At 39.4% G+C, this 22401-nt stretch overlaps 2 protein-coding genes across 3 annotated transcripts in view; one reads left to right on the forward strand and one right to left on the reverse strand.

The window, feature by feature from the left end:
* The window catches only part of INVS (inversin), a 99107-nt gene extending 94133 nt beyond the window's left edge, over window positions 1-4974 (reverse strand). Inside the window, exon 1 of the mRNA XM_061994963.1 lies at window positions 4894-4974. The gene's annotated coding sequence lies outside the window, so the exon portion shown is untranslated. The remainder of the gene's footprint in view (window positions 1-4893) is intronic.
* Window positions 4975-5062: 88 nt separating this feature from the next.
* ERP44 (endoplasmic reticulum protein 44) overlaps window positions 5063-22401 on the forward strand; it is a 50450-nt gene continuing 33111 nt past the window's right edge. The window contains exon 1 of one of the 2 annotated variants that reach the window (XM_061996033.1): window positions 5063-5295. In XM_061996033.1, coding sequence (XP_061852017.1) covers window positions 5239-5295 — 57 coding nt within the window. In that variant the 5' untranslated portion in view covers window positions 5063-5238. Of the gene's footprint in view, window positions 5296-8002; window positions 8097-22401 lie in introns of those variants that run through there. The other variant, XM_010198010.2, reaches the window with a different exon arrangement.

Raw genomic sequence — 22401 nt, forward strand, 5'->3', positions numbered from 1 at the left:
CAACTCTTATCCATCAATAATTATTCTACAGATTTTTAACATATGCTCCCCAATCATATCTTTCTCTACCTGTAATAGCCATACCTTACCTAGCTGTTACCCAGACAGCCACTTTTCTGTCTGCGTAACCATTTTAATTGTCCTTCTTTGTACATTTTCACAGTTCTGTTCTAATCCCTTTGCAATGGAAAGAAAACTCCACTAGTTATTCAAGATGTGAGCAAAACATGGATTCGTGCAATGGTATAATGGCATTCTCTTCTTTCTTCTCTATTTCTAAATCCCATTTACCACCACAGTTTCCTTCCTAGCCTCTTCTGAAACAGAACTGCTACCTTCACTGAACTACAACTGCCTCAAGATCCTCATAGGGATCAGCTCAGGCACACACACTATTTTGGAAATGTAGAAAGTCCTGTATGCTTCAAAATTTGTTGATTTTCTCCAAAAGTATATTGAACTTCTACTTTTAACTCTTACCACATTTCACATTTGGAATGGAAAACAAACTGATATAAGCAAATAATAATTGTACACATCAGAGGAAAAGAAAAAAAGTTATCACTGAAGCTGTCCACCGAATTCTGGGAAACTTTCACCTCATCTTCTGTTCCATGCTAATGCACCTATTTACATCACAATACACTTGGAAAACAGCAAGAGGAAGATATTTTGCTTCAATCATTATTTTCAACCATCTTTGGTTTATCTGTTCTGTAAATTTCGTATATTGCTACACAGCATCTGTTGTGATGGAGATGCACACATCAATGCAGATGCACACATCAGTGTTGGGGGAAATATTATTAAAATGCCAGAAAAGTATTCACTTTTATATAAAAATGAAGTGACAATTTCTACAGTGGATATTAAGCATAAGTAATAAAGGTAAGGGCCTTTGCCAGCAAACAAAAACAAAATCAACTACAACTTAATACTCTAATGTAATTGTAGACTCTCCTTCACACGCTCCAAACTTCTCAGAGAGACAAGAAGAAAATGAATACAGGAATCTTCATGGCAAATCTGATTGGGTATCACTTCATACTACATCCCTGGAATAAGCACAAATATGGAACAATATGGTTTTGAAAACCTGCTTAATAACACATTCATATACTGCAGCCACTCTACATGAAGAACTCAGGTGTAACTCATAAAGTATACCACACCATAACTGCAGATGAATCTTTTAACATACTAATGTCTAAATTGATTCTTCTCTATCTTGTCTCAGCCAGCCATGTGCCTGCTATGCTGCTTCTTACAACACCTAACTATATTACTTAACAGTCCTTCCCTGAAGTCTGTCTGGGCTATTTTCATGAGCCATGAAAGTGGGTTCATCACTGCCTAAGAAATGTAACACCTTACAACTTCTGTCCTCTACAAAACCTAGTAACAGTGTGACTAGAAAGGTATGAGATACTGGCTTTCTTTGCGCACATAAAACCCCTCACTCCTGGGACACTTTATTGCTTGTGTTCATGCATCTCCATCTTCTGTGGGTCACTTCAGAAGTACAGTGTTGCCTAACACTTTTAGAATGTGTGTTATGGAAACATGTGATAGCTCACTATACTTTAGTAAAGCAAGAAATTTCCCCAAACCCAGCTTTTGTTTCAGGCACTCCTGTAAAACTGTTTCAGAAATCAACCTAATCATCCAACAACCACCTTGCCAGCACCAAGCATGTATGGCATTTGAACTGCTCTGAAGTGATCTGTTATTACAGCACAATAGCTATTTGCTTCTACACCATCACTGGTGCAATCTGTTGAGAATGCTGGTGCAGAATTGTGAAGATGAGCTCCTCATGTAAGTTTATGATGATATTTTTTTCTCATTGATAGTTCTGGAGCCATTTCCAGTCATCAGAAATGTATGGAACATAGTGATCTTCTTCTTCTATGAACCTCAGAATAATATGATATTCAGTAGCCTGGAAGTCATGAATGTTTCCATTTTTATTGGGAAGTTTTCTGTTTCAAAAGAGCCATCAAATATTTTTTTGACACACTTGTTTTACCACATAAGTAGGTGGTCCTTGCCATAATCAGAAGTGTGTCATTACTGGATCCATGGCTTTTTGTTGACTTCTAGGAGCAGAGAAGAGAAGAGGAAGAAGTTCAAAGAGCCTAATGTGACAGGAGATTAACAACACTACCACTTTTAGAGCCACGTAAAACAAATTAACAGTGTCATGACACACCCCAACAAATTACAGAAAAGCTTGACTTGACTTGGTGCTTAAGAAAGTCAAAAAAGTGCAGATCCCCACAGGGGCAACAGAGCTTACACAAGTACCAGCAAGACCAAATACACTTTGAGACATAACGCACATTTGTTTTAATTTTAGTGTAACATGCACAGTGCTAGCTACCATAATTTTCTTTTAAGGAGGATAAATAATCAGCAATGAGGAATGAATCATCATTCAAAATACTCACACCAGTCCCTGCTCCCCAAGTATCCTCCGCTTGTCCAACAAAATTGGTTGGTTTTGGGTTTTTTTTCACTTTTTAGGATCCATTATTGATACATTTCATCCAAAGCTAAACTCTTCCTCCCAACCTAGCAGTAGAGTTTATGCTTTGTCTTATCTTCTCTACATTACACTGGATAAAATCAGATGAGGCATTTTTGATTTCAGGCAAATCTGAAGAAATCAAAAGGGACAATGTGATACTGAGTGTCAATTACAAGTAGTTCCTGTGCCTCCTCCTACTTAACCATTACTTTTTTTCTCCTTGGTTATTCCTACTGCTATATAAATTTGCCTGGTATAAGGAGGAAATTACAACATTCAAAAGAAAGAAAGAGAGAAAGCTGTAGAGATGGATCATGTGCTACATAATTTCAAATGCACTTGGCATACAAGACTACAGCTTGTCTTTAACTTTCCTCCACTTTTTCCTTAAAAGCTTCTTCCGGATGTAGAAAACACATCAGGACTCTCTACATTATAAAGTGGACCTATATGCAGCATTGGAATTTACACTTGTTGGAATTTTGAGACACTAGTTTTATTCCCCAAAGTTATTGCTGGGATATTTTCTTCCATTTTCTTTATATTTTAGCCTTCCACAACTGAGTATCAACTGAGTAAACTCAACTATGAATTGAGTAAAGCATCAGAAGCATCTCATTATATCAATGGTTACATAAAATTAACTGTATGCAGAGGAGAATTAATAAAAGATGTAAACAATTTCCAGGTGAAAAAATGAGCCAGAATTGCATGAAGTGACAGTAACCACACAGGTGATAGAAGCAACCAGTTATACCCCCACAGCAATTCTCAGTAAAGTATCATAACTGCACTGAAAGATCTAATTCTGCATCAGAGAAATTGTGAAATATTATGAGGAACTATAAAAGGAAAATATGTAACTTTACTCAGCTATTTCTCTCATCAGAAATGGTATCAGGAAGACATGTTTGATAAAGATTCTCATCAACAAAAAACGAGGCATTTATTCATAAGGGATTGAAAACAACAATAAAAATCGAGAAATAAGGATCAGGTCTGCTTACAAAAATTTACATAATTGACATGATCTGTAGTGTACATTGCATTACTAGAATCAAGTAAATAATTCACATTTTCTTTTTTAAGGTAACATGTAGAAAAAGATTAGCCTTGTTGAGTCATCTGAAATGGACAGTTGTGTGTTCTTCAAGGTATGCGAAATTTTATACCAAACTATAGATCTACTTGGGATTACATCAACAATCAGAATTCCATCATTCTTCTATTCAGCAAAACACAAAGTTGTTTAAATTTAAACAACATAACTCTAGTAAATTTTACTGGTACAGTTTCCAACTGAAGACAAAGAGATATCAAAGTATTTTTGAAATGTGAATTCAGAAGACATTCTGCAGACCAAGATGCACAGGTCTTAAGGCAGACATAGCAGAACTGAGAAATGTTAAGTTCTAATTTCAGACTATAAAAAAACCCCACACTTGGAGGGTGGGGCGTTACGTGTATTTTCAGCTCATGGAACAAGGTCACACATAAAAGTCTGAGCCTGTGAGGCTTTCTTTGAATTGGGCTTGACCTGCAAAAAGCTGATGTAAAGGATTTTGTTTTAAATGGCGTTACGCCCCGTTTCACTCCCTGTGCTTGTGTACGTACTGGAAACGTGAAGAACACAAAGTGCAGATTTCCATAATGCTTTTGAGACTGCTCTAAAAGGTCTCAAAGGTCTAAGAGTTTTAGCGGAAGAGGATGAAGCACTGAATTTTAGGTGCTCTCCTTTTCAGTATTTAAAACTCAGGAAGAGACAAAAAGCACAAATCTATTGGAAGCGCCAACAAATAAAAGTGAATGATGACGTTCCACTTTAACCCTGTTCCCAAGCTAAAACTTCCCAACTCTCCCACCAGCTGCTCTGCCTCCTCACACTGGGCTGCCTTCGGCCAAACTGCAACATAAAGTTGTTTCCCCAACTCCGAAGAAACGAAGACTCCTATAGCACCCAAACACTCCTCATCTTCCCTACAGTCAAAGCCTTTTCCCTCATCTCGGCGTCTGAAGGGCCACGGCAGGACCCAGAGACGTCAAACGAAACGTGGACAACTTTTCGCGGGCGCTGCCCGACCCGCCCGGGCCGCGCGGCGCCGACTCGACCCCCATTTCGGCAACGGAGTTGCCACGCACGCTTTCCGCCGCCACCGCTGAGGGCGGGAGGAGACCGTTCCCTCGTCCAGACGGAGGAGCCGCGCTCCCCCGGGACCCATAACGACTCTCGGCGTCCGATCGAGAGCGGAAAGGGCTGCAGGACACATCCTCCCCCTCCAAGGCACAAAGAGTTAACAGTGCCTGGCCCGGGCGGTGAGAGCCACCTCCCTCCCTCCTCCGCTGCGGGGCGCCCCGTAACTCACCTCGACCCCACCCGCCGCCTCATTGCGCCGCCACCAGGCCCCACCCCCCACCGGGCGGGCGGGGCGCGGGCTCGCGCGCGGGCAGCCGCGGTGCGTTCTGGGACTGGCCCCTAAGCCTCCTCCCTGCCCTTTTCTCCCCACCCCTCCCCTCCCCGGGCAGCGGCGGCCGGCCGGAACTACGCTTCCCGGCGCGCTCCGCGAGAACTCGGAAGTGAGCGGCGGAGGCGGGGAGCGCGGGGCCCCGCGGTGCAACTTGCCCGGGTGTTTCCTGGCGACGGGGGAAGTGAGGAGTCGCCGCGGAGAGTGGGAGCCGTGTTTCTCCCCCTCCCGTGCGCCCGATCTACCATGAGACCCGCCATCTTCCCACTCCTGCCTGACCCTGGCTGCCTCCTTCTCCTCTTGGTAAGCGACTGGCTACCCGCGGCCTTTCCCCTGCCCGCTGTTCGCCCGCCCGGCCTGCCGCGGTCCCGCCGCGGGGAGCATCAGCCTGGGTTGGGCGGCGTGGGCTGGCCGGTGGGCCGCGGGGCTCTTCCCTCCCGGCAGCTAGCGTCTTCCCTTCCTCTCGCCCGCCCCACTTATGCATGCCGGGGACGGGTCTCGGGCCGGGTGGCGATTCCCGGCCGTGCCGCGTTACTGCCTCTCGCCCCGCCGAAGCCTGGGGCCGCTCCGCCGGCACCTGTTTGGTGGGGCAGGGAGGCGAGCGGCGGCTGCGGGAGCGGCCCCGGTTGGCGGAGCCCGGTGTTGTGGCCGAGGCTGATAGGCTGCGGACCCGGAACGGGCCGGCGGCGGGGCGGGGCCGGGCCGGGCCTGCAGCCGGCGGTCTGCGGGTCGAGGCTGGGAGGCCGCCGCGGGCTCGGGGCATTGGCCTGGCGGGCGGTGGGGCCTGGCACCGGCTCTTTTGCGGAGAGGGCTAGTGTCGCGCCTCTCTGCTTCAGGAGCCAAGGAGGCAAAGCGAGGGGAAGGAGAGGGCCCGAGGGAGGCCGCGCAGACCCGAGGAGGCCGCGCAGCCCCTCGGGCTCCAACGGTAGCCGTGCCTGCCGGGAGGGAGCTGCCCTAACGATGCCTCTCTGGACGCTGCGTGGCCCTCAGAGTTTTATTGCTAGTCTCCTTCAACTAAGAGGCTCGGGTTCCTTCGCCCGAGCGAGGAGGGGCTGCTTTGTGCTCCCTTTCCGTGAGCACGCCTGTGGTGAAGTAACCCCATCCGAGCTCACTCCGGGGCCGAAGCTGGGAACGTTTCCCGAGTTGTCTTGTACCTTCGTCAGATTTATCTTTAGTTGTCAAACCACGGCGTTATTTTTTTTTTTTAGGCTGACATATGCATGACCTAATCTGGCTTTGCACATATAGAAACTTAATAACTGATGCGTGTGTTTTGTGGAGATAAGTTCTCTGTGTTATATTTTTTTATATATATATTTTTTTAAAAAAACCCAAAACAGACTGATGTAGTGATTCTTTTCCAGAATTTTATTGAGCCAGATTCTGAGCCCTTTGTAGCATGTGTGGCTTGAAGAGCTAAAGGGGACTTCTGTGGATAAGTTTAATAGGATTTGGTCTTAAGATAATGCGTTTAATTGATCTATGTTAAACATTTGGGAGAGTAAAACTGGACAGAAAATGAAGGAGGAATTGAAGCTTTAGGGGTCCAAAGAGAAGGATGTAGTAACATAGCTGCTAATGAATGAATTTATTAATAGAAATGTGAGGACAGGTACTTCTTGAACAGAACAAGTCCTTGTTATCCCTTGGAAATAATGCTATTCAAACTGTATGTGTTCTGTTAAATTATTATAAACTTGCTGTAGTTTCATGGCTAGCACACGTGATTGGTAAGGTTTGAAAAATCACCATTGTTTATAGGTAGATGACTGTAGTGTTAGCTCACTATAAGAGAGATTAAAGTGAAGAACCTAAGATTTTCTAGTTATATCTGTGCATTAAAATGAGAGGAATGTAGTTTATGCACAGGGTTAGTTTTTACCATCATTTTAAGTACAGACTCCAACTAGCAAAACAAAGGATTGTGTACTGTTTTAAAATGTTATTTAAATGTACAAGTTTGAAAAAGTGACCATGAGTTAATGAAAGCATTTTTCTTTCTTCACGGTACAGTTAGATCCGTGTGTGCCAACTACAAAAAAAGGAAATGGCGAAGTTCTAAAATTTCCCCATGTTTTAGTTGCTCGGGGTTTTTTTTTGTGTAGGTTGCTTAAACCAGTCTCTGATGCGATCAAAAAGAATTGTATACGTAAAAACTTGAGAAGAATACGGATCAGAGATTTCTAAAGATAAAATAAATGTTTAATGCTATGTGTGTAATTCTTGAGCATGGTGTCAGACACAGCCCTGTGTCAGAGGGTGCCTGATTACATACTTGGCTCAAGCAAATGATTCATTCATTTTAGTAGATTTTTTAAAAGTTTTGAAAAAGTTTTCCTGAGGAGACTGGGAGGGGGAAGAATCCTTTTTCTTTAAAATAGCTGAAATACTCTTTTACAAAGTATGGTATGTCTATATTATCATGGCATTTGGAGAATCTGGCAGAGTGAGCCAGATTGGCTTCAAAGTTCCAGTAACTTTGTTTTTCTAGTTACGAGCAGCCAGAAATACCAGCAACCTAACCGTGATCTTGGTTAGTAAGGTTTGGGAGAGCATTCTGCTCTGCATCCAAAGCATATACCATCTAGCAGAGCCTTTCTGAGCATGGCAATGGGCATATTTTGTGGATAAGTGAGTTTATCAGGAAGCATTGATGGTTCCTAGAACAGACTACTATGATGTGTAGCTGTGAGAACAGCTTACTAAGCTGGTCTTGCTTTAGTAATAGCAATAAAGTTAAAAAAAAAAAAAGTTTCCTGACTTTTGGATAAGCACATTTCTTTTCTATATGAGGAATTACAGCGTTGCAAAAGGAAGAAAAGGTACACTGTCAATATCAAAAGTTCTTTTGTCTAAAGAAGTTTGGCAGTAGGAGATCACTAAAATTTTAGAAGGCTTTGGGCTTCACTCTATTCTTCTGCCTAGTCTCATGGAAGGTTGGGTTAACTGCCAGTGCCAGTACAACCCTTTTCCCTTACAACTTTTCAGCCTCATGTGCTAGCATTGTAGTGGGCTCCGGGAGAGGAAAAGGAGCTGGAGAGATGATGGAGGAAGTACAGGCTGGCATGACCACTGCCTCTGCAATGCTGGAGCTGACTGAAAGGGTAAGCAGTGCACAGCACATGCTACAGAGGACTGTGTACAGCTAATTACAAGATAAAAGAAACATAATAATGTAGCTTCTTGCAGATGAAGACGTTTCTGCCATGTTAATATATTGCTTAATACTGGGTAAGACTCCAGATGAATGTAAGACAGTGGAATGAACGCATATGGGATGGTGGCTCATCACATTCTCCTTTAAGGCAGGGTGTGGTTCTTTAGCTTTCTTCTACCCAGCTGTTCTGTATGTTTGCCTCTACTTGTAGATGTATATACTTTCCCTGTAAAGAACAAGACACTCAGTTGCACATACTACTTTTGCACATGTGTGAAAGACATTTAGCCTATTGCTCAGTACGTCAATGGGAGGATCATCCATGGTGTTCCTGGGGAATAGATGTGACTAGAGGAAACCACCAACTGGCAGGGAAATTAAGAGTTCGGGGTGGGGGGGTGGGGGGGGGGGGTTCTTTCTTTTTTTTCCTCTCTTTTTTTTTTCCCATTCAAACAGCAGTAAAAGGATTCCCCCATTCTTACACTTCAATCTGTGGAGGGTTATTGATGCTCCTATACGTTTTCTTTGCAGCTTGTTTTGAAAGGTGTGGCCAAACTGAGAACACCTACTTCTAAACATATTTGGCAACAGCTTTGTAAGAAAGTATTTGTCCTCTTGTATTCTGAGAAATGTGAAATGGCAGAGTGTATTCAGAGTGTTAAAGCTTACCTAGTTTTCTAATAAGTAGTATCTTCACTTGAAGTCATTACAGAAGCCTGGTGTATGTTCCATTTCTGATTCAGTAGACTCACAGTCTATGTATACTCTTCCCTGTAAGTTGATGCAGTTTATCATTGCCAAATAATATTTAGTGTTACAGTTTGTGTTACGCTATCATTTTTGATACCTTTAGTGAAGCTTTCAAAATACTACTTAACAGCTATGCAATTATAGATGTAAAGAGCAGTATCTTAGAAGAGACACTGTCTATGAACTAAGTCTATGAACTTTTGTATTTCCTACTAGACTTTTAGTTCGAAAAAATACCGCAGGATAATGTTTCTGTTTCTTGTTTGACTGCTATTGCCTTTCATGTCTTATTAATAAGACACCAAGTACCTAAATAGTAAAAGTGAAATTAAATTAAAATTATGTCTTATTGTTAAATACTGTAGTAAACTGCCTGATGAGAAGTTAACTCTATGTTCATCTTATGTATAGGGCGTATTTCTGTGCATTTTCCTCTTTCTGCGTATGTATTATCAAAGTTTTACAGTTGTGAATCCTGCTCAAAATTTAATATTCTGAATATGAGCATTAGTCAAAGATTACAGGCAAATTTTACTCTACTGAGCCTTATATAATGAAAGAAGTTATCTTCAAGAGTAGCTTGGGAGTTTTGAGTTGCCCATCATCTGTCATGCCCTCTAAAGTGAAATAGTATTGAGTTTTTTTCCCTTAGTTTTGGGGCAGTGAGGAGCAGGGGAAGCTTGGACTCTTGCTGTGAAGCAGAATTGCATTCTCCTTGCTATGCCATGTGATGGGCAAGTTTTCTGTTAGGAGTGGTCAGGAGGGAAGAGAGAAGAAACTAATTTGATTCTTCATACAGAAGACTCAGGCAACATTAGAAAATGTATGAATCAGTTATTGAGAGTAGGATGTCGTAGGATGTCAGAGATCTTGTTACTAGCTGCTGAAGAACTCTGGTGACACATGCCTTCATTTTCTTTTGAGATATCCCTACTGTTCTTCTCTGTAGTCTGCTTTGAGATTTTTTTTTTTTTTTTTTTTTTTTGGCAAGGCCACTTTCTTAAGCAAGAGACCAATCCTCATACTATATTCTTGGGAAATCAGAATGGGTGCTGGTTATTCTTGCCTGGCAGATACCCCTGTGTTTTAATAAAATCTTTTCCTTTTAAAAGACCTACAGATTATAAGGTGATGTTAAGGAGGACTAATTGTTCACCTTGCAGGCTTTTTTTATAAGCCTCACTTGCATAGTTTCAAGATATTTTCTTTGCTTTGAGGGAAGGAGTTGTCTCATGGAAAAAGCAAATATACAAATATTTTTTTCCAGAGCTGTTTCAAAAGCTCTTTGAAAGAATCTAGATACATTTTCAAGTAGTAGATGCTTCAATAATAAAGCAAGTTTGGATGGATTAGTAATACCTCTTTTTTTTTTAAAATATTTTACCTCCACTCCTCCCCTTCATTTGAGAGTGAGTTGTCATTGATTTAGAGGAGGAACATTTGGGAATGTAAGCAGAAGCAATATAGGATGTGATGTCAGAGGCTAAACAATGTTTTCTTCCAAAACTAAACTGGAGAAAGCTCCCCTGAGAAGTAGAGGAGGGCAGGTGTATTGCAGAGAATTAGGAAACGAAACAGTGAGATCAAATCTCCTTTTGAGAGTTCTGCCTTTGTACTGCTTTCCTCCCTGATCTGTCTTTGTTCATCAGAAACATGCTAACCTTGGTAGAAACATAAGGGATTATCTTTTCAAAACTATTAGCAACGTCAGCTGCTCATAGAATCTAATTTTTAAAAGTTTATGACTGAGATTTTAGAAGTTTTATTAACTTCAATTGTTTTAATTTACTGTCTCTCAGGTATGTCATTTTACATTGTTAAGGGCTGGTTTGTAAAGCTGTTGCCAGAGTATTTTTTTCACTACCAGTGGAAGATGCTGTATTTCTCCAAACCAGCTGTAGGACTCTGTCCATATTCAATTAAGCTCTGATGATTACAAAAAATGCCTTTAAAAAATGACAAGAAATATTGCAAGAGAGTTCCTTAATTTTTCCTTTTTTTTGGTGTACACTTTCTACTGAGAAACTGACTACCCTGGTAACATATCCCTTAAAACTAAGTGCCATTTAGGCCATGAAAACATCTGCAAAATTCCATTCATTTGTCTTCCAGGTAAGCACCTGTTACCTGCAGCCTCTTCTAGGAATGAACAAAAACTGGAAGCTCCTTCACATACATGCTCATACACCCCTTCTTTAACCTGGTAGTTATCTACAAGATCTGCTCTTGGTGTAGTGGATAGAGCATAAATGTTATTTTGTTGTCTGCACTGCAATGTGCAGTGATCTATATCTCAACCCAGGACTTAAACCCAGGTTTAACCTGAAACAGTGATAATGATGAGGAGAGAACATCATACATGGTTATCTACCCCACAGGTGCTACTATGCTTACTTTCAGCAGCATGAGGTTTCTGGTAAACACAATGAATTTCCTGTTCATCTGTTTTTTATTGTAGTGTTTTGTGTTTCTTTACCATATGTTTTATGATCTACATTAGTTTGGCTTTATCAAGAGAGCTTTGATGAGCATCACTTTACCTGATCGAGTCAAGTTGTAGCGTTTTGGATTTTGATTGCTACTGGAAGCTTGATCATTTAAATTGGAAGGAACCTCCAGAAGTCGTCTGGTCTTACTCCGTGCTTAGATGAGGTTGCTCAGAGTGCTTCTCAGTTAAGTATCTGTGAGGGTAGGGGTTCTACAACTTCTATAGGCACCTGTTCTAGTGATTGATCAAAACCTTGTTTAAAGTTTTATCTGAAAAATCTGTTTAGAGCTGCAGCTTGTGTCCATTGTTGGTTGTCCTCTCACTGCATCTCTGAGAAGAGTCTGGTTCTGCCTTCTCTATGACTTCCAACTAGGTTACTGGTAACAGTAGCAATAGCTTGTTCTTAAGGGTAGACAAATGCAATTGTCTCAGCCCCTCCTTGTATGCTTTGTTCTCCAGCCACTGCTCACGTTAATAGCAGTCTGCTGGACTGCACTCCGCTATGTTAATGTCTGTTTTGTACAGGCAATCCTAAAGATGGATAGACTCTTTCAGGCACGGTCCCAGAATTGCCAAATGAAAAAGAAGAGTTACTTCTCTTGATCTGCTGGCTACACTTCCACTAATGCAGCCCAGTATATAGCTGTCTTTGTCGTGAGGGTCATGGTGCTGAGACCTCTTCAGCATGTCCCCTAAGACCTTTTCTGCAAAGCTATGTTCTATCTGGTTGGCTGCTAGCTTATACAGGGTTATGCCACATGAGATTCAGGACTTAGCCTTTGTTTAACTTAATAAGATTTCTGTCAGGCCATTTCTTCAGCTAGTTGAGGTCTGTCTGAATAAGTCCCTCCAGCCACTTCCCCCAGTTCAGTATACTCTGGAAGTCTGCTGAAGGAGCGCTCAGTTCCAATGTTCTGGTCATTCTTAAAGTTAAACCTTCCTAGACCCAAAATTATCTGTAAAAAATTCATTAGAGACCAGTTGGACATGGTATATCCTTTGTTATAGTCCTTTGAGCCCAGCAGTCCAGCTACCCTGTCACTCACTTCATAGTTCACTTATTTAGTTCCTATATCACCAGTTCAGGCCTAAGAATATTTTGACACAGTGCTTCAGAAGCTTGCTAAAGTAAAGACAAACAGTGTCCAGTATTTTTCCCTCATTTACAAAGCTACTTGACCCATTACGGAATACACTTAGACTCATTTATTCTTTCTAAAGCCATGCTGAATGAATGTGACTTCTGGAAAGAAAATTTATCTCCAAATGGTCTTTTTTGACTTTCAGAGCCATGTTCTATAAGTGGACTGAATTGTTAGTAAGACCTGACTCTCCTTGTGTAGTGTAATTTTTTTCAGGGCTCTGCAAGGTACCTTTTTCTATAAAAAATATGTATCGTGGTAGGTTATAGACAACACAGATGATGAAATGAAACACCAGAGATCCCAACGGCTTGTTTCCTGGAAGAGGTAGGTTACCACATTTTATGTGCTGAAATCAGCTGCTTCACTTTGAGACCAAAAATAAGGATATGGTAACCCAAAGGGAGATTTAAGGTGTATGGTTTTTGACATTCAGTTACAAAGGAAGATGCTTGTCCACGGTATTGATTTCTTTATTCACTGAAATTTTTTATCCTAAATAGTGTTCGTGAAACAGTAACCTGAGCAGAAGGTAGAGCCCTAGAAATAGAATACAGTAAATGACCTGATTCCTTGGCATGCTTTAGGCAGCCAGCATGTCTCCTCTCTTGCCTGGCATCAGTGATTTTTGCTGATGTGTGTGTGTTTCATTGAGGTGCATCCAAAAAAAAAGTCTGCAAGAACGTAATTTTTTTTTTGTTTTATTTTTATATATTTGTGAAGAGAAGTGGGCAGAAGAAAAGCAATTTTGTGAGATAACTGACAGTAAAGCTTACATTTTGTCTCCAAGTGGATTCATATGGCAATCGGGCATAAATGTGGAGAGAAATTGTTCATTAGGAATTCTACAAGGAAGTATTTTGAAAGGCAAGGAATAGGTGCCTGTTCCAATGGTCTCAAAAAAAGCAAACAACAGCTGTTGTAGTGTTTTGCTGTTTCCCATAGCTGTCATGATTATGAAGTGATGATATAATTAACTTTCTCAAAAGCTTCACCAAGTGAAAGCTTTTCAATGATATATCCACATTCATAATCCCAAGAAAAACTTTTTGTTCCTTTCACCATTGTCTATCACTTATGTCTCTTATAGTTTATTGAAATTTCCTTTCTTAAATCTTGCTGGAAACATTTAGACCCTAAATGGTTTGCCAGTCATAAAAAGTATGGATTTTCATAAATGTGTGTATAAAAATATTTATATATATATATACCATCATCTTCTCCTTGATGAATCAATTCACTTGGGATTTTGGACAGAATGACTGAAAGGCAAATTGGTTGTTTCACAAAGGTAATTAAGACAATATGTGGTGCAGGGGGTGAACAATTAGGGGTTCTTTCCTACTAATGATCCGTTAATTAGTGAAAGAAGCTCAGTGAGTCTATGGGTCTCTCAGGAATTGCCTTTGAGTGACATTTAAAACTGCTTGGTTAAGAAGGTATCATTGCAGGGAGGAGGGGCCTTTTTTATTATTATTTTTTCTGTCAACGTAGGCCAGCAAAATTTGCTAAGCCAGTGCAAATATGTACATATAATTACTGTTACATAACTATTGAAAGTTATTTTTATATAAGCGAGTACACAGCTGTGATACCTTGCTAAGGATTTTGGTAATGATTTTGGTTGCAGCAGTCTTCTGTATTGAGAACAGTAAGCTTGCTACATGGGTCTGGTTAACTGCAGAGCCAGCATGTCTGATACTTGCTACCAATTCAAACACTGCACCATGTGAATGGGTTTAGTATTATTTTTAGGACCAGTCTGGAATACTTGCTTGAATATTTTTGTAGGAGTCAGCCTAAAGCTGTCTGGGTTAATATTCCTCGTGGGAGGTAAACCAGCAATGGCGTATCTCTGTATCATGTTCTTTTGTGCATTTCAGAGTATCTGTGGCATGTGTCCTGTCCTCCCCATTATTTACTCTTCTGCAGTCCGGAATTATCTGGGAGAAATTGACTACATATGTGCAGGCCCTTAGCAGCTGTTTAGGGTAGAAAGAAAATAGCTCTTAGGCAGTCTGAAATTAGCCACTCATCCTTCAAGCTACTTGTGGCTGTAGTCTCAAGGATGAATTTTTTGTCTTCAGAATCAGGTAGCATTGCTTTAATCGGTGAAAATAGCCAGTGGATTACTTGCAAAATAGACTTTTTTTTTTTTCCAGCTCACCCCCCTTTAAATTGGGAAATTTTTCCAGTGCCAGCATAGCAATTAGAATGCAGTTGTGGAGTAGTATTTGTATTACTGCTTATTTGGAAAGATTTTATCCTCTCATAACATCATTTTAAAGTAGCAAATGATAAATACCAACCTAAAAATTGAGGCAAAGCATTTGTTAGAGACAAGCTAATGAATTACCAGTGAATTGTAATATACTGTGATTGGTAGTTTGCATGCATAGAATGGAAGTTTGTGGAGTGTGCATCACAAATTTGCCTGGAATTAAGAAAATAATGAAAGTAGCGTAAATATAGATGATATTTTAAGTGGATTTTTTCTAAAGTTCAGAGTTCTGATGTTAAGGGAATGGGAAGCTCAGGCAATAAAACCCCATTGTAATTTAGGAAGTTGATAATTTCAAAATTCTAAGGTGTTCTTCCTTGTTTCAATTCCTCAGAAAAAAAAGAGGGAGGAGCAGTAGCAACACACGAGTGAATCTCAAACAGTTTTAAAGGCCAAATGCCATGTATGCAATAGATGGCCATGTCACAAAGTACTGTAGCTGTATTTTGATAGTTGCACAAAATCGTAACCTGTGGAAATATTAGGAGGTGATCCGAGGAAATGTAAAATCTCTATCAAGGCTCTAGATCTGAGGCTAATAAATCAGGAATTGTTGCCTGTGTATTCATGTATGAGTTAGTCCTGGCTGAGATTGCAGCACGTAACATGGCTTTTTAGTGCTAAAACTGGAAGAGGGTAAGAATTTAACTTGAACTGCTGTCAGCTGTACACTTGTTCTGCATTGACAGTATTGCTCCATTGTTTAGTTCTAATCTTAATTGCCTTCAGCATCAAATAAGGATAAGCCAAATAAAGCTGGCAGTGCTTCTGTGCTTTCAGACTAATTTCATTATTTGGATGTTCAAATAGGCAGCAGCACTAACATGAATGGTACAAATGGAATAGTGTTAGGAGAGACTAGTTTGCTTGTATTCCCTTAGTTGTCTAGTAGTTAACTAGAGTGTAGAGTGGGTGAGAAGAAGGACCTTAGCAGTATTCTTCAGGTAAGTATTTTGTTAGTCTGATTGTCATTTTTACTACCTTTTTTAACACAGTGCATCAGCAGTGAGGACCCTGCACCTGGTGGAACCACAGAAGAGTGGTACTTCATCTCAAACTACTGATAAGGATATGTGGCATGCAGATTTCTCCAAGGCTGCACTTTCTGTGTTATCTAAATTGCTTCTTAGGTGTTTCTATCATGGAGGGCTAGTTTATACATGTTTGTGATAGCCCTTATTTTTCCATTTGAGTAGCTGGTTTCAGTAATTCATGCCTACTTTTAAAACAAATTCCAGCCTGAAAGTTAAAATTGAACAGTCTTGTATTAAATTTCCGCCTTTCTTGATAGCACAAACAGATAAATAACTTAATCTTTGGCACAGAAGGGCAAAGATGTATTCACTATTCCAAATAGATTATGTAGTTGATGAAAAGATAAGCAGCTAAAAGTGAGTAGGTGTTGAAGTTGAGCTTTTTGTTTTAAATAAGTTAATTTTTGTCTTGTTGAACAGTAATCTCAATATGTATTAAAATCTACCAAAATAGAAATTGTGTGTAATTTTTAAAGCAGTAGAATGTGTGTAGGCACATGTGTGTTGAAAATTCAGATATCCACTTAAACATTTAATTCTTCAGATTATTCCAAGGTAGTGTTCAAGTGTTGTAGGAAATCCTGTTTCTCATGAAAACACTAGGTCTACTTTTGGTTTCTTCATCTAAGGTCATGCTTTAAAGGAGAGATTCTGAATTCTGTGGCCATTCGTTCCACAGAATGCTGTAAAAGTTTGTTTCATTTTAATATCTGTCACTAGTCCAAGAATGAGCAAAACACACACCGTGTGTGTATGTATGTACGTGTATATATATGTATATATATATATGTTATTTAATTAAAAAAAAATCTCACTTCTTGTTCTGTGGTGCCTTGTGTGTAAAGAATAAAGACACAGGAAAGATGTAGAAGATCATTGTGGATGACAGAATAGTATGTTGCTTTCTCTAATGGTTCACATGGCTCTCAAAACGTAGTTCTTAATATGCTTTCTATTTAGGCTCGACTATATTTATATTAAGTGATTCATAATTTATTCTTTAGTGCTACAAATCAAAATAATTTTTAAAGTATGTCAAGCGTAAAGTCGTCTTTGACTTAAAATGCAGAGAGCAGCATATTGGGAAATTATATGCATTTCAAGCTTACACGTCAACTGTGATGTGTAAGGAATGTAGTTAGACAATCTCAAAGGTTTAAGTTCTCTACACTGAAAGTTTTTGGCAATGAGTTCTAGGTGTAATACCAATGGCTGAAATAAAGAACAGGGATTTTTCTGTGACTTAATGAAAAGAGGCAGCAAGGTATTCTGTTCTTGTATCTTACCAAAGTCTTGACATGACAAGAATGAGCTACCTTTTTTTTATTTTTATTGCTGGATCACAGCTTTAAGAAGGCCAGAGTGCTGGCTTTCCCAGACAGCAACAGCTGCTTAACTTGCATTCATCATTTTGGAGATTGCATTTGTATTTTACATGCTTCGTTCCGTCACAAAAGTGAATCCTTGTGTTATTGGCAGAGTAGCTGGTAGATATGTAAAAGAAATAAAAAGATACTACAATGTGAGGTTGTGGTTTTTTTCCTAAAAAACTACACAAATGATACCTTTTTTTTTTCAGAGGAATTCTAGCTTCTTGCGAAAGAGAAGCAGCTTGACAAATAAAATATCTAAAGATTCAGAGTTTTCAGTAGTTTCCTGGGGAGATGAATTCATGACTTTAAAGCTGTGAAACAGACTTTAAGGTAGGATCATATCTCTGAGGATCATCTCTCTGTTACGAAATAAAGCAGATGTTCAGACACCTGTTTACATCTTTTGTAGGTACCTGGACTGTGTTGCCTCAGAGTGAATGTTTAAGGTGAGGGAACTAGTGCATTATGGTCTTGACTGGAGATTGTCCTTTTCCCTCCAGGCCAAGAGAAATAAGTTCAACTGAAAACAAATTACAGATCTTGTCTCTGTGGTATTTTTTAAGTCACGCTTCATGTAATTTTTGTGTCCTGACTTTAACATCTCTGTAAGAGACAGTGATCCATAGGCTTGTGCCCAGAGACTTAAGCTTTAAAATTGTGTTTGGGTCCATAATTCTACCTCTAATAGCTTTCTGGAAAAAAAATGCAATGCATCGAACTGTATGTTGTGATAATGATGTTTACTTTTCTTCTCTGCATTGGACCTTTTAAGTGATCATCTTGTGTCTTCTAATAATAATTCACGAACTGTTGAGAGGCTAACAACGCATTGTTCTGGGAACCTACAGTGCTGTGAGAACAGGCCATCGAGATAGCTCTGCAGCTATGAATTATCCCCAGACATACATGGCAATCCTACAGCTCCTTTGCTTGTACATTCAGTTCATTTGTGGGAAGCATCAGCTGCGAGATTTTGTTTTCCCTGGAGTGTCAAATCAATGTGATTCGGAATTTCAAAGACAGTGTTATTAAGTAGCGGATGGGTTTTCATCAGAAAAAATATTCTTCAATATTAATAATACATGTACCTATACCAAGTATTCCTGTCAGACACTTAAAATGGGAGCAAATGACAAGATATGTGGAGGGAAAAATATTATTCTACCTCTTTATAGTATGGTGGTCTATCTGCCTAGCTTTGTGCATTTATAGCACTGTTTGGCTAAATCATCTAATTGAATGGCCTAACAAGGCTAAAAAACTAAGTTTATTTTTCTAAGAGATACATTATCTGTATTTCAATTTAGTTGGATTTTATCTCTGTTCTCATGGACGTTAGTAACTGTAATCCTTAAATCTATTTTCAGTAGCTTCCTTGAGTATTCTAAATTTCCCTGAGTAAATTTAAGAACTGTCTCTTGAGAGAAAAATAATAGAAAAAGGGTTTTTTGGTACTAATTTTGAAATTACTCTGAAAGCTGAAATAGAGCTCAGAAGTGATCATTATTTAGTGTTTTGAACTATATAGTTTTGTCTCATGGTTTTATAATTAAGTAGCTTACAAATAAAACCCCTGCTTAATCCACAAGGGTGACAGCAGTTAGTGTATATTATGAAAATGTTCAAGCACAGTCTGGAATGAAGTAGTGGCAATTAAGAGCTGAACTCTTCTCACTGAGTGGGTGAATAATGTTATTTTTTTTTTAGTTTTACCGACCATTCTCTATTTACTGTTATCATTCTCTGCTCTGAACCTTGTGGTTCATTATAGGGCTTCTGGGAACACCACCAGCAAGATGCTACTGATTGATGGTTCTGAAACCAAACTTCAGGGGCTTTTACAATGTCTGTCAGCTTTGGCGTGCCATCTCATGGGATTGCTTTTCAATTTGTATCATCCTACAGCAGGCTGGAGACCAGTCTGCTTCCTGTTGTCCAGGAGTTTAATGTAGACCTCAGAGCAGCAGCAGATTAGTGGCATGCATAAAGAAAAACGTACTCAGGGACTGAAAGTCAGCCGCACAGTCCTGTGGGGCTCGGACTTCAGATAGTAACTTCGACATGTCAATCTGGATTAGATGCAGGCTTAGAGCTGGTTGCCAAACATAAATGATTTTGTGGTAGAGGAGAAAGATGGTTTAGTCCTGTGCCTTTAGGACTTCCCAGAAGGAGGAAAAGGTAAATGGAAATTTTAGCAAGTGAAAATGAAGGCTGGTCTTTTTGACTGCCTTGCAGGTGTAGTATTAATTAGAAATCGTTATGCTCCAAGAACAGATTTTCTGTATTCCTCAGATAGGTCTTCATTTCCAGAGCAAGCTGTGTTTCATTATGTGTATTTCAAAAATAATGATGTGAAGAATTAAAATGCAACACACCTGAGTTTTTTCCTTTTTGTTTAGTTTTAAGATGAACTGTTGAACTTTTCTATAAGACAATGTTGTGTAAGGTATGATAAACTTGAAAAAGAAATACCATGATACCTTTAGGCCTATCTCTTCTGTCCAGTTAGCCATTGAAGTACTAACAGTACTAACTGGTACAATTAAATTGTTGTTAAAAGCTTGACCTAAATCTCCTGAATAACCAGTGGGCTTCATTAATTGGATATGTGGAGTGGCAATTTAACATCAACGCTGTCAGCAAAAGATGAGTTGAAATTGGGTGTGCTTTTATTTCCTCTTTGAAAAAAGGATATGAAACTTGGCAGAGGTCTGCCCTTGGGTGTAAGTTGAATCGTTTTGTCCAGACATTTTGTTTCATGTAAGGCTGCTTGCCTAGCCTTACACTGTGTATTGGAGAAGGATAATGTTGTCTTTTTGGGCAGTGCTTCAAGATCTCTCATTTGAAGAAATCAGAATTGATGTTGGCTGATTTGTAGTTACTCCTCAGAAGTGGCTAGTACTGCCTTCTGGCAAAGGTGGCTAAGTAGTTTGTGAACTTCAAGTGCACCAGAAATACTAGGAACATGAGACGTATTATCTTCAGAAACTTCTAGGAACCTGAGCTGACATATTTCTTCCGTATTTGATGGTGTTTCTGTGGACCAGAAGGGTAAAAATACATATGCTATATTCTCCTCTTCCCTCCCTGTAAGCAAAATTTTCTTTGTTAATGAGTTGTTTGATTCCTGACTTTCTCCACCCAGCAGTGCATCCTGTAAATGTATAAAGCTTTCTGCATTCATTTGTTGTAGTCTATAGTTTATTTTGTAGTTTTTCAGTGTTAAACAATTGAGTAGATTACAAAGACGTTTATCTAACTTGTACAATTTCATGCTCAAGTATTTCGTATTTTAGTGTTCTTCTGTATCTTCTTGAAATCTTCTCTCATAACTACTTAGTTTTATCTTCAGATTTTAGTAGTTTAGACATTTAAAAGATACAAATATAGAAATGTATTTTATCCAATGATTTTATCCAATGTAAAGGCAGTGACCCTGAGCTGTTTTCAGGAGTACTTACATAGACAATTTTCCTTTTGAATTAATTTTGCAAGGTGCTTTCTTCGGAGAGTTCGTAGCTATCTTGTGAGGTCAGTTGGAAAACTTTTTTTTTCCCAGTTACAAATATGAACAGTCATCTGTATGTGCTCCTGATGTAGGCCAGTGGAAAACAAAGTTTCCATTTAAAATGTAAAAATTCAGAAGTGTTTTTGTTAGAAAGTGTAGTTTTCAGAACTTATGTTCAATACCTGTTTTATAAAGTGCGTAGCTGACATTGCAAAATGATTCCCTCAAAAACATCTTGTTTTCTGCCCATGGGTATCAAGCACAGGTCAGAAAATATTCTCAAATGAGTGTAGCTTCTTAGCAATTTAAATAAGAATTTGTTTTCTGCCATGTTAAATATTAATATTAGTAATATCATAACCCCTCTTGCATCTCATGGAGCAGCAAGATTACTGGGTCAAAAGATGTGTTTTCTTCCTTATAGGCATTATACCTTTATGAAAGCTTCAGCCAAAGTGAGTCTTGCATATTTATTAACATTTCTTCAAGGAATACTTTTTTCCTCCTAAGTCTTGTCAGTTTAGCCAGTATAAAATGTTTAAGGATGTGATTATGTATATAGGAATTTTCATACTTATAGTGGAAAAAGTATTTAGATTATCTTGGGTTTTATGCAAATTTTTGGGAAAGACATTGTTAGTATTTTTTCCATCACTTTTTAGTACAAAGGTACAATAGGATATATAGCTTAATTTAATTTTCACCTTCAGTATATGAGGACATTTGGTGCCTTTTTTCAGTACATGCAGCTTGCACAATATTTTCCCACAATAAGAGTTAAGAAAGCAATCAAAAATTTTACTCATGCCATAAAGAAGTATCAGTTTTAATTTGCTTTTCCCACATATAGCACAGTCTAGGAGAAGATTTTATTGGTTAGTGAGCCCTGTGCTTTGATTTTGCAGTTAAATATTTGCATTGCGAGTTAACTTGAAACAATCTACAAATGCAACTACAATTCCTGATCTATTTAAGTCTATCTGCTGAATAACATAGCCTATATCCTGACTGCAAATAATATGCTCATCTATGTTATGTTTAAGTTACGTGTAACTTATCCTATTAGATAAGATTTGTGTTGCTGCTGTAAAATTGTATTAGAAAAAGCCATGTAGGTTTAAGAAATCATCTTACCTATTTAGTCTGTGTAGACAATATGAACTGGTGAGCTCCTGTGAAAATAGTTCCACCAAGACCTACTGCGGAAATTCTTTCCGAGTATGAATGCTGATGCAGAGCTGTGTGCAGCAGCTAAAAATTCCTGATTTCTAGAGGCTCCTCTGGGCTTTTTGGGTAAACAAGCATTGTCTAAGTTTATAAGCAGGATAAGTAGCCCTGTGGTCTTCAAGGGGTTATCAGCAGAGACTCTTGAAACCTTGCAGGGCAGCTGGAGCCTTGGAGCTTAGATGAATTTGCAAAGTCATTTGTGGTAGCATTGGCCAATGGCCAACTAAATGTTGAGTTATGCTGTCTTTTATTGCCTGGAGCAATAATCCAACTGTTATTGTTAATCAGAGCTACTGCTTCAGTTTTACACAAGTTACATCTAATTTGACACTCAAAACAAAACTGCATGTGCATACAAACAAAAGCTATGCCAGCTCATTCACAGGCTTAACTGGCCCATTACTACAAATTGAACTAGTACCAGCATCTTTCCACAGCAGCACCATGGA

The sequence above is a fragment of the Colius striatus genome, chromosome 4, assembly GCF_028858725.1.
Source record: "Colius striatus isolate bColStr4 chromosome 4, bColStr4.1.hap1, whole genome shotgun sequence".
In the NCBI taxonomy this organism is placed as follows: Eukaryota; Metazoa; Chordata; class Aves; order Coliiformes; family Coliidae; genus Colius; species Colius striatus.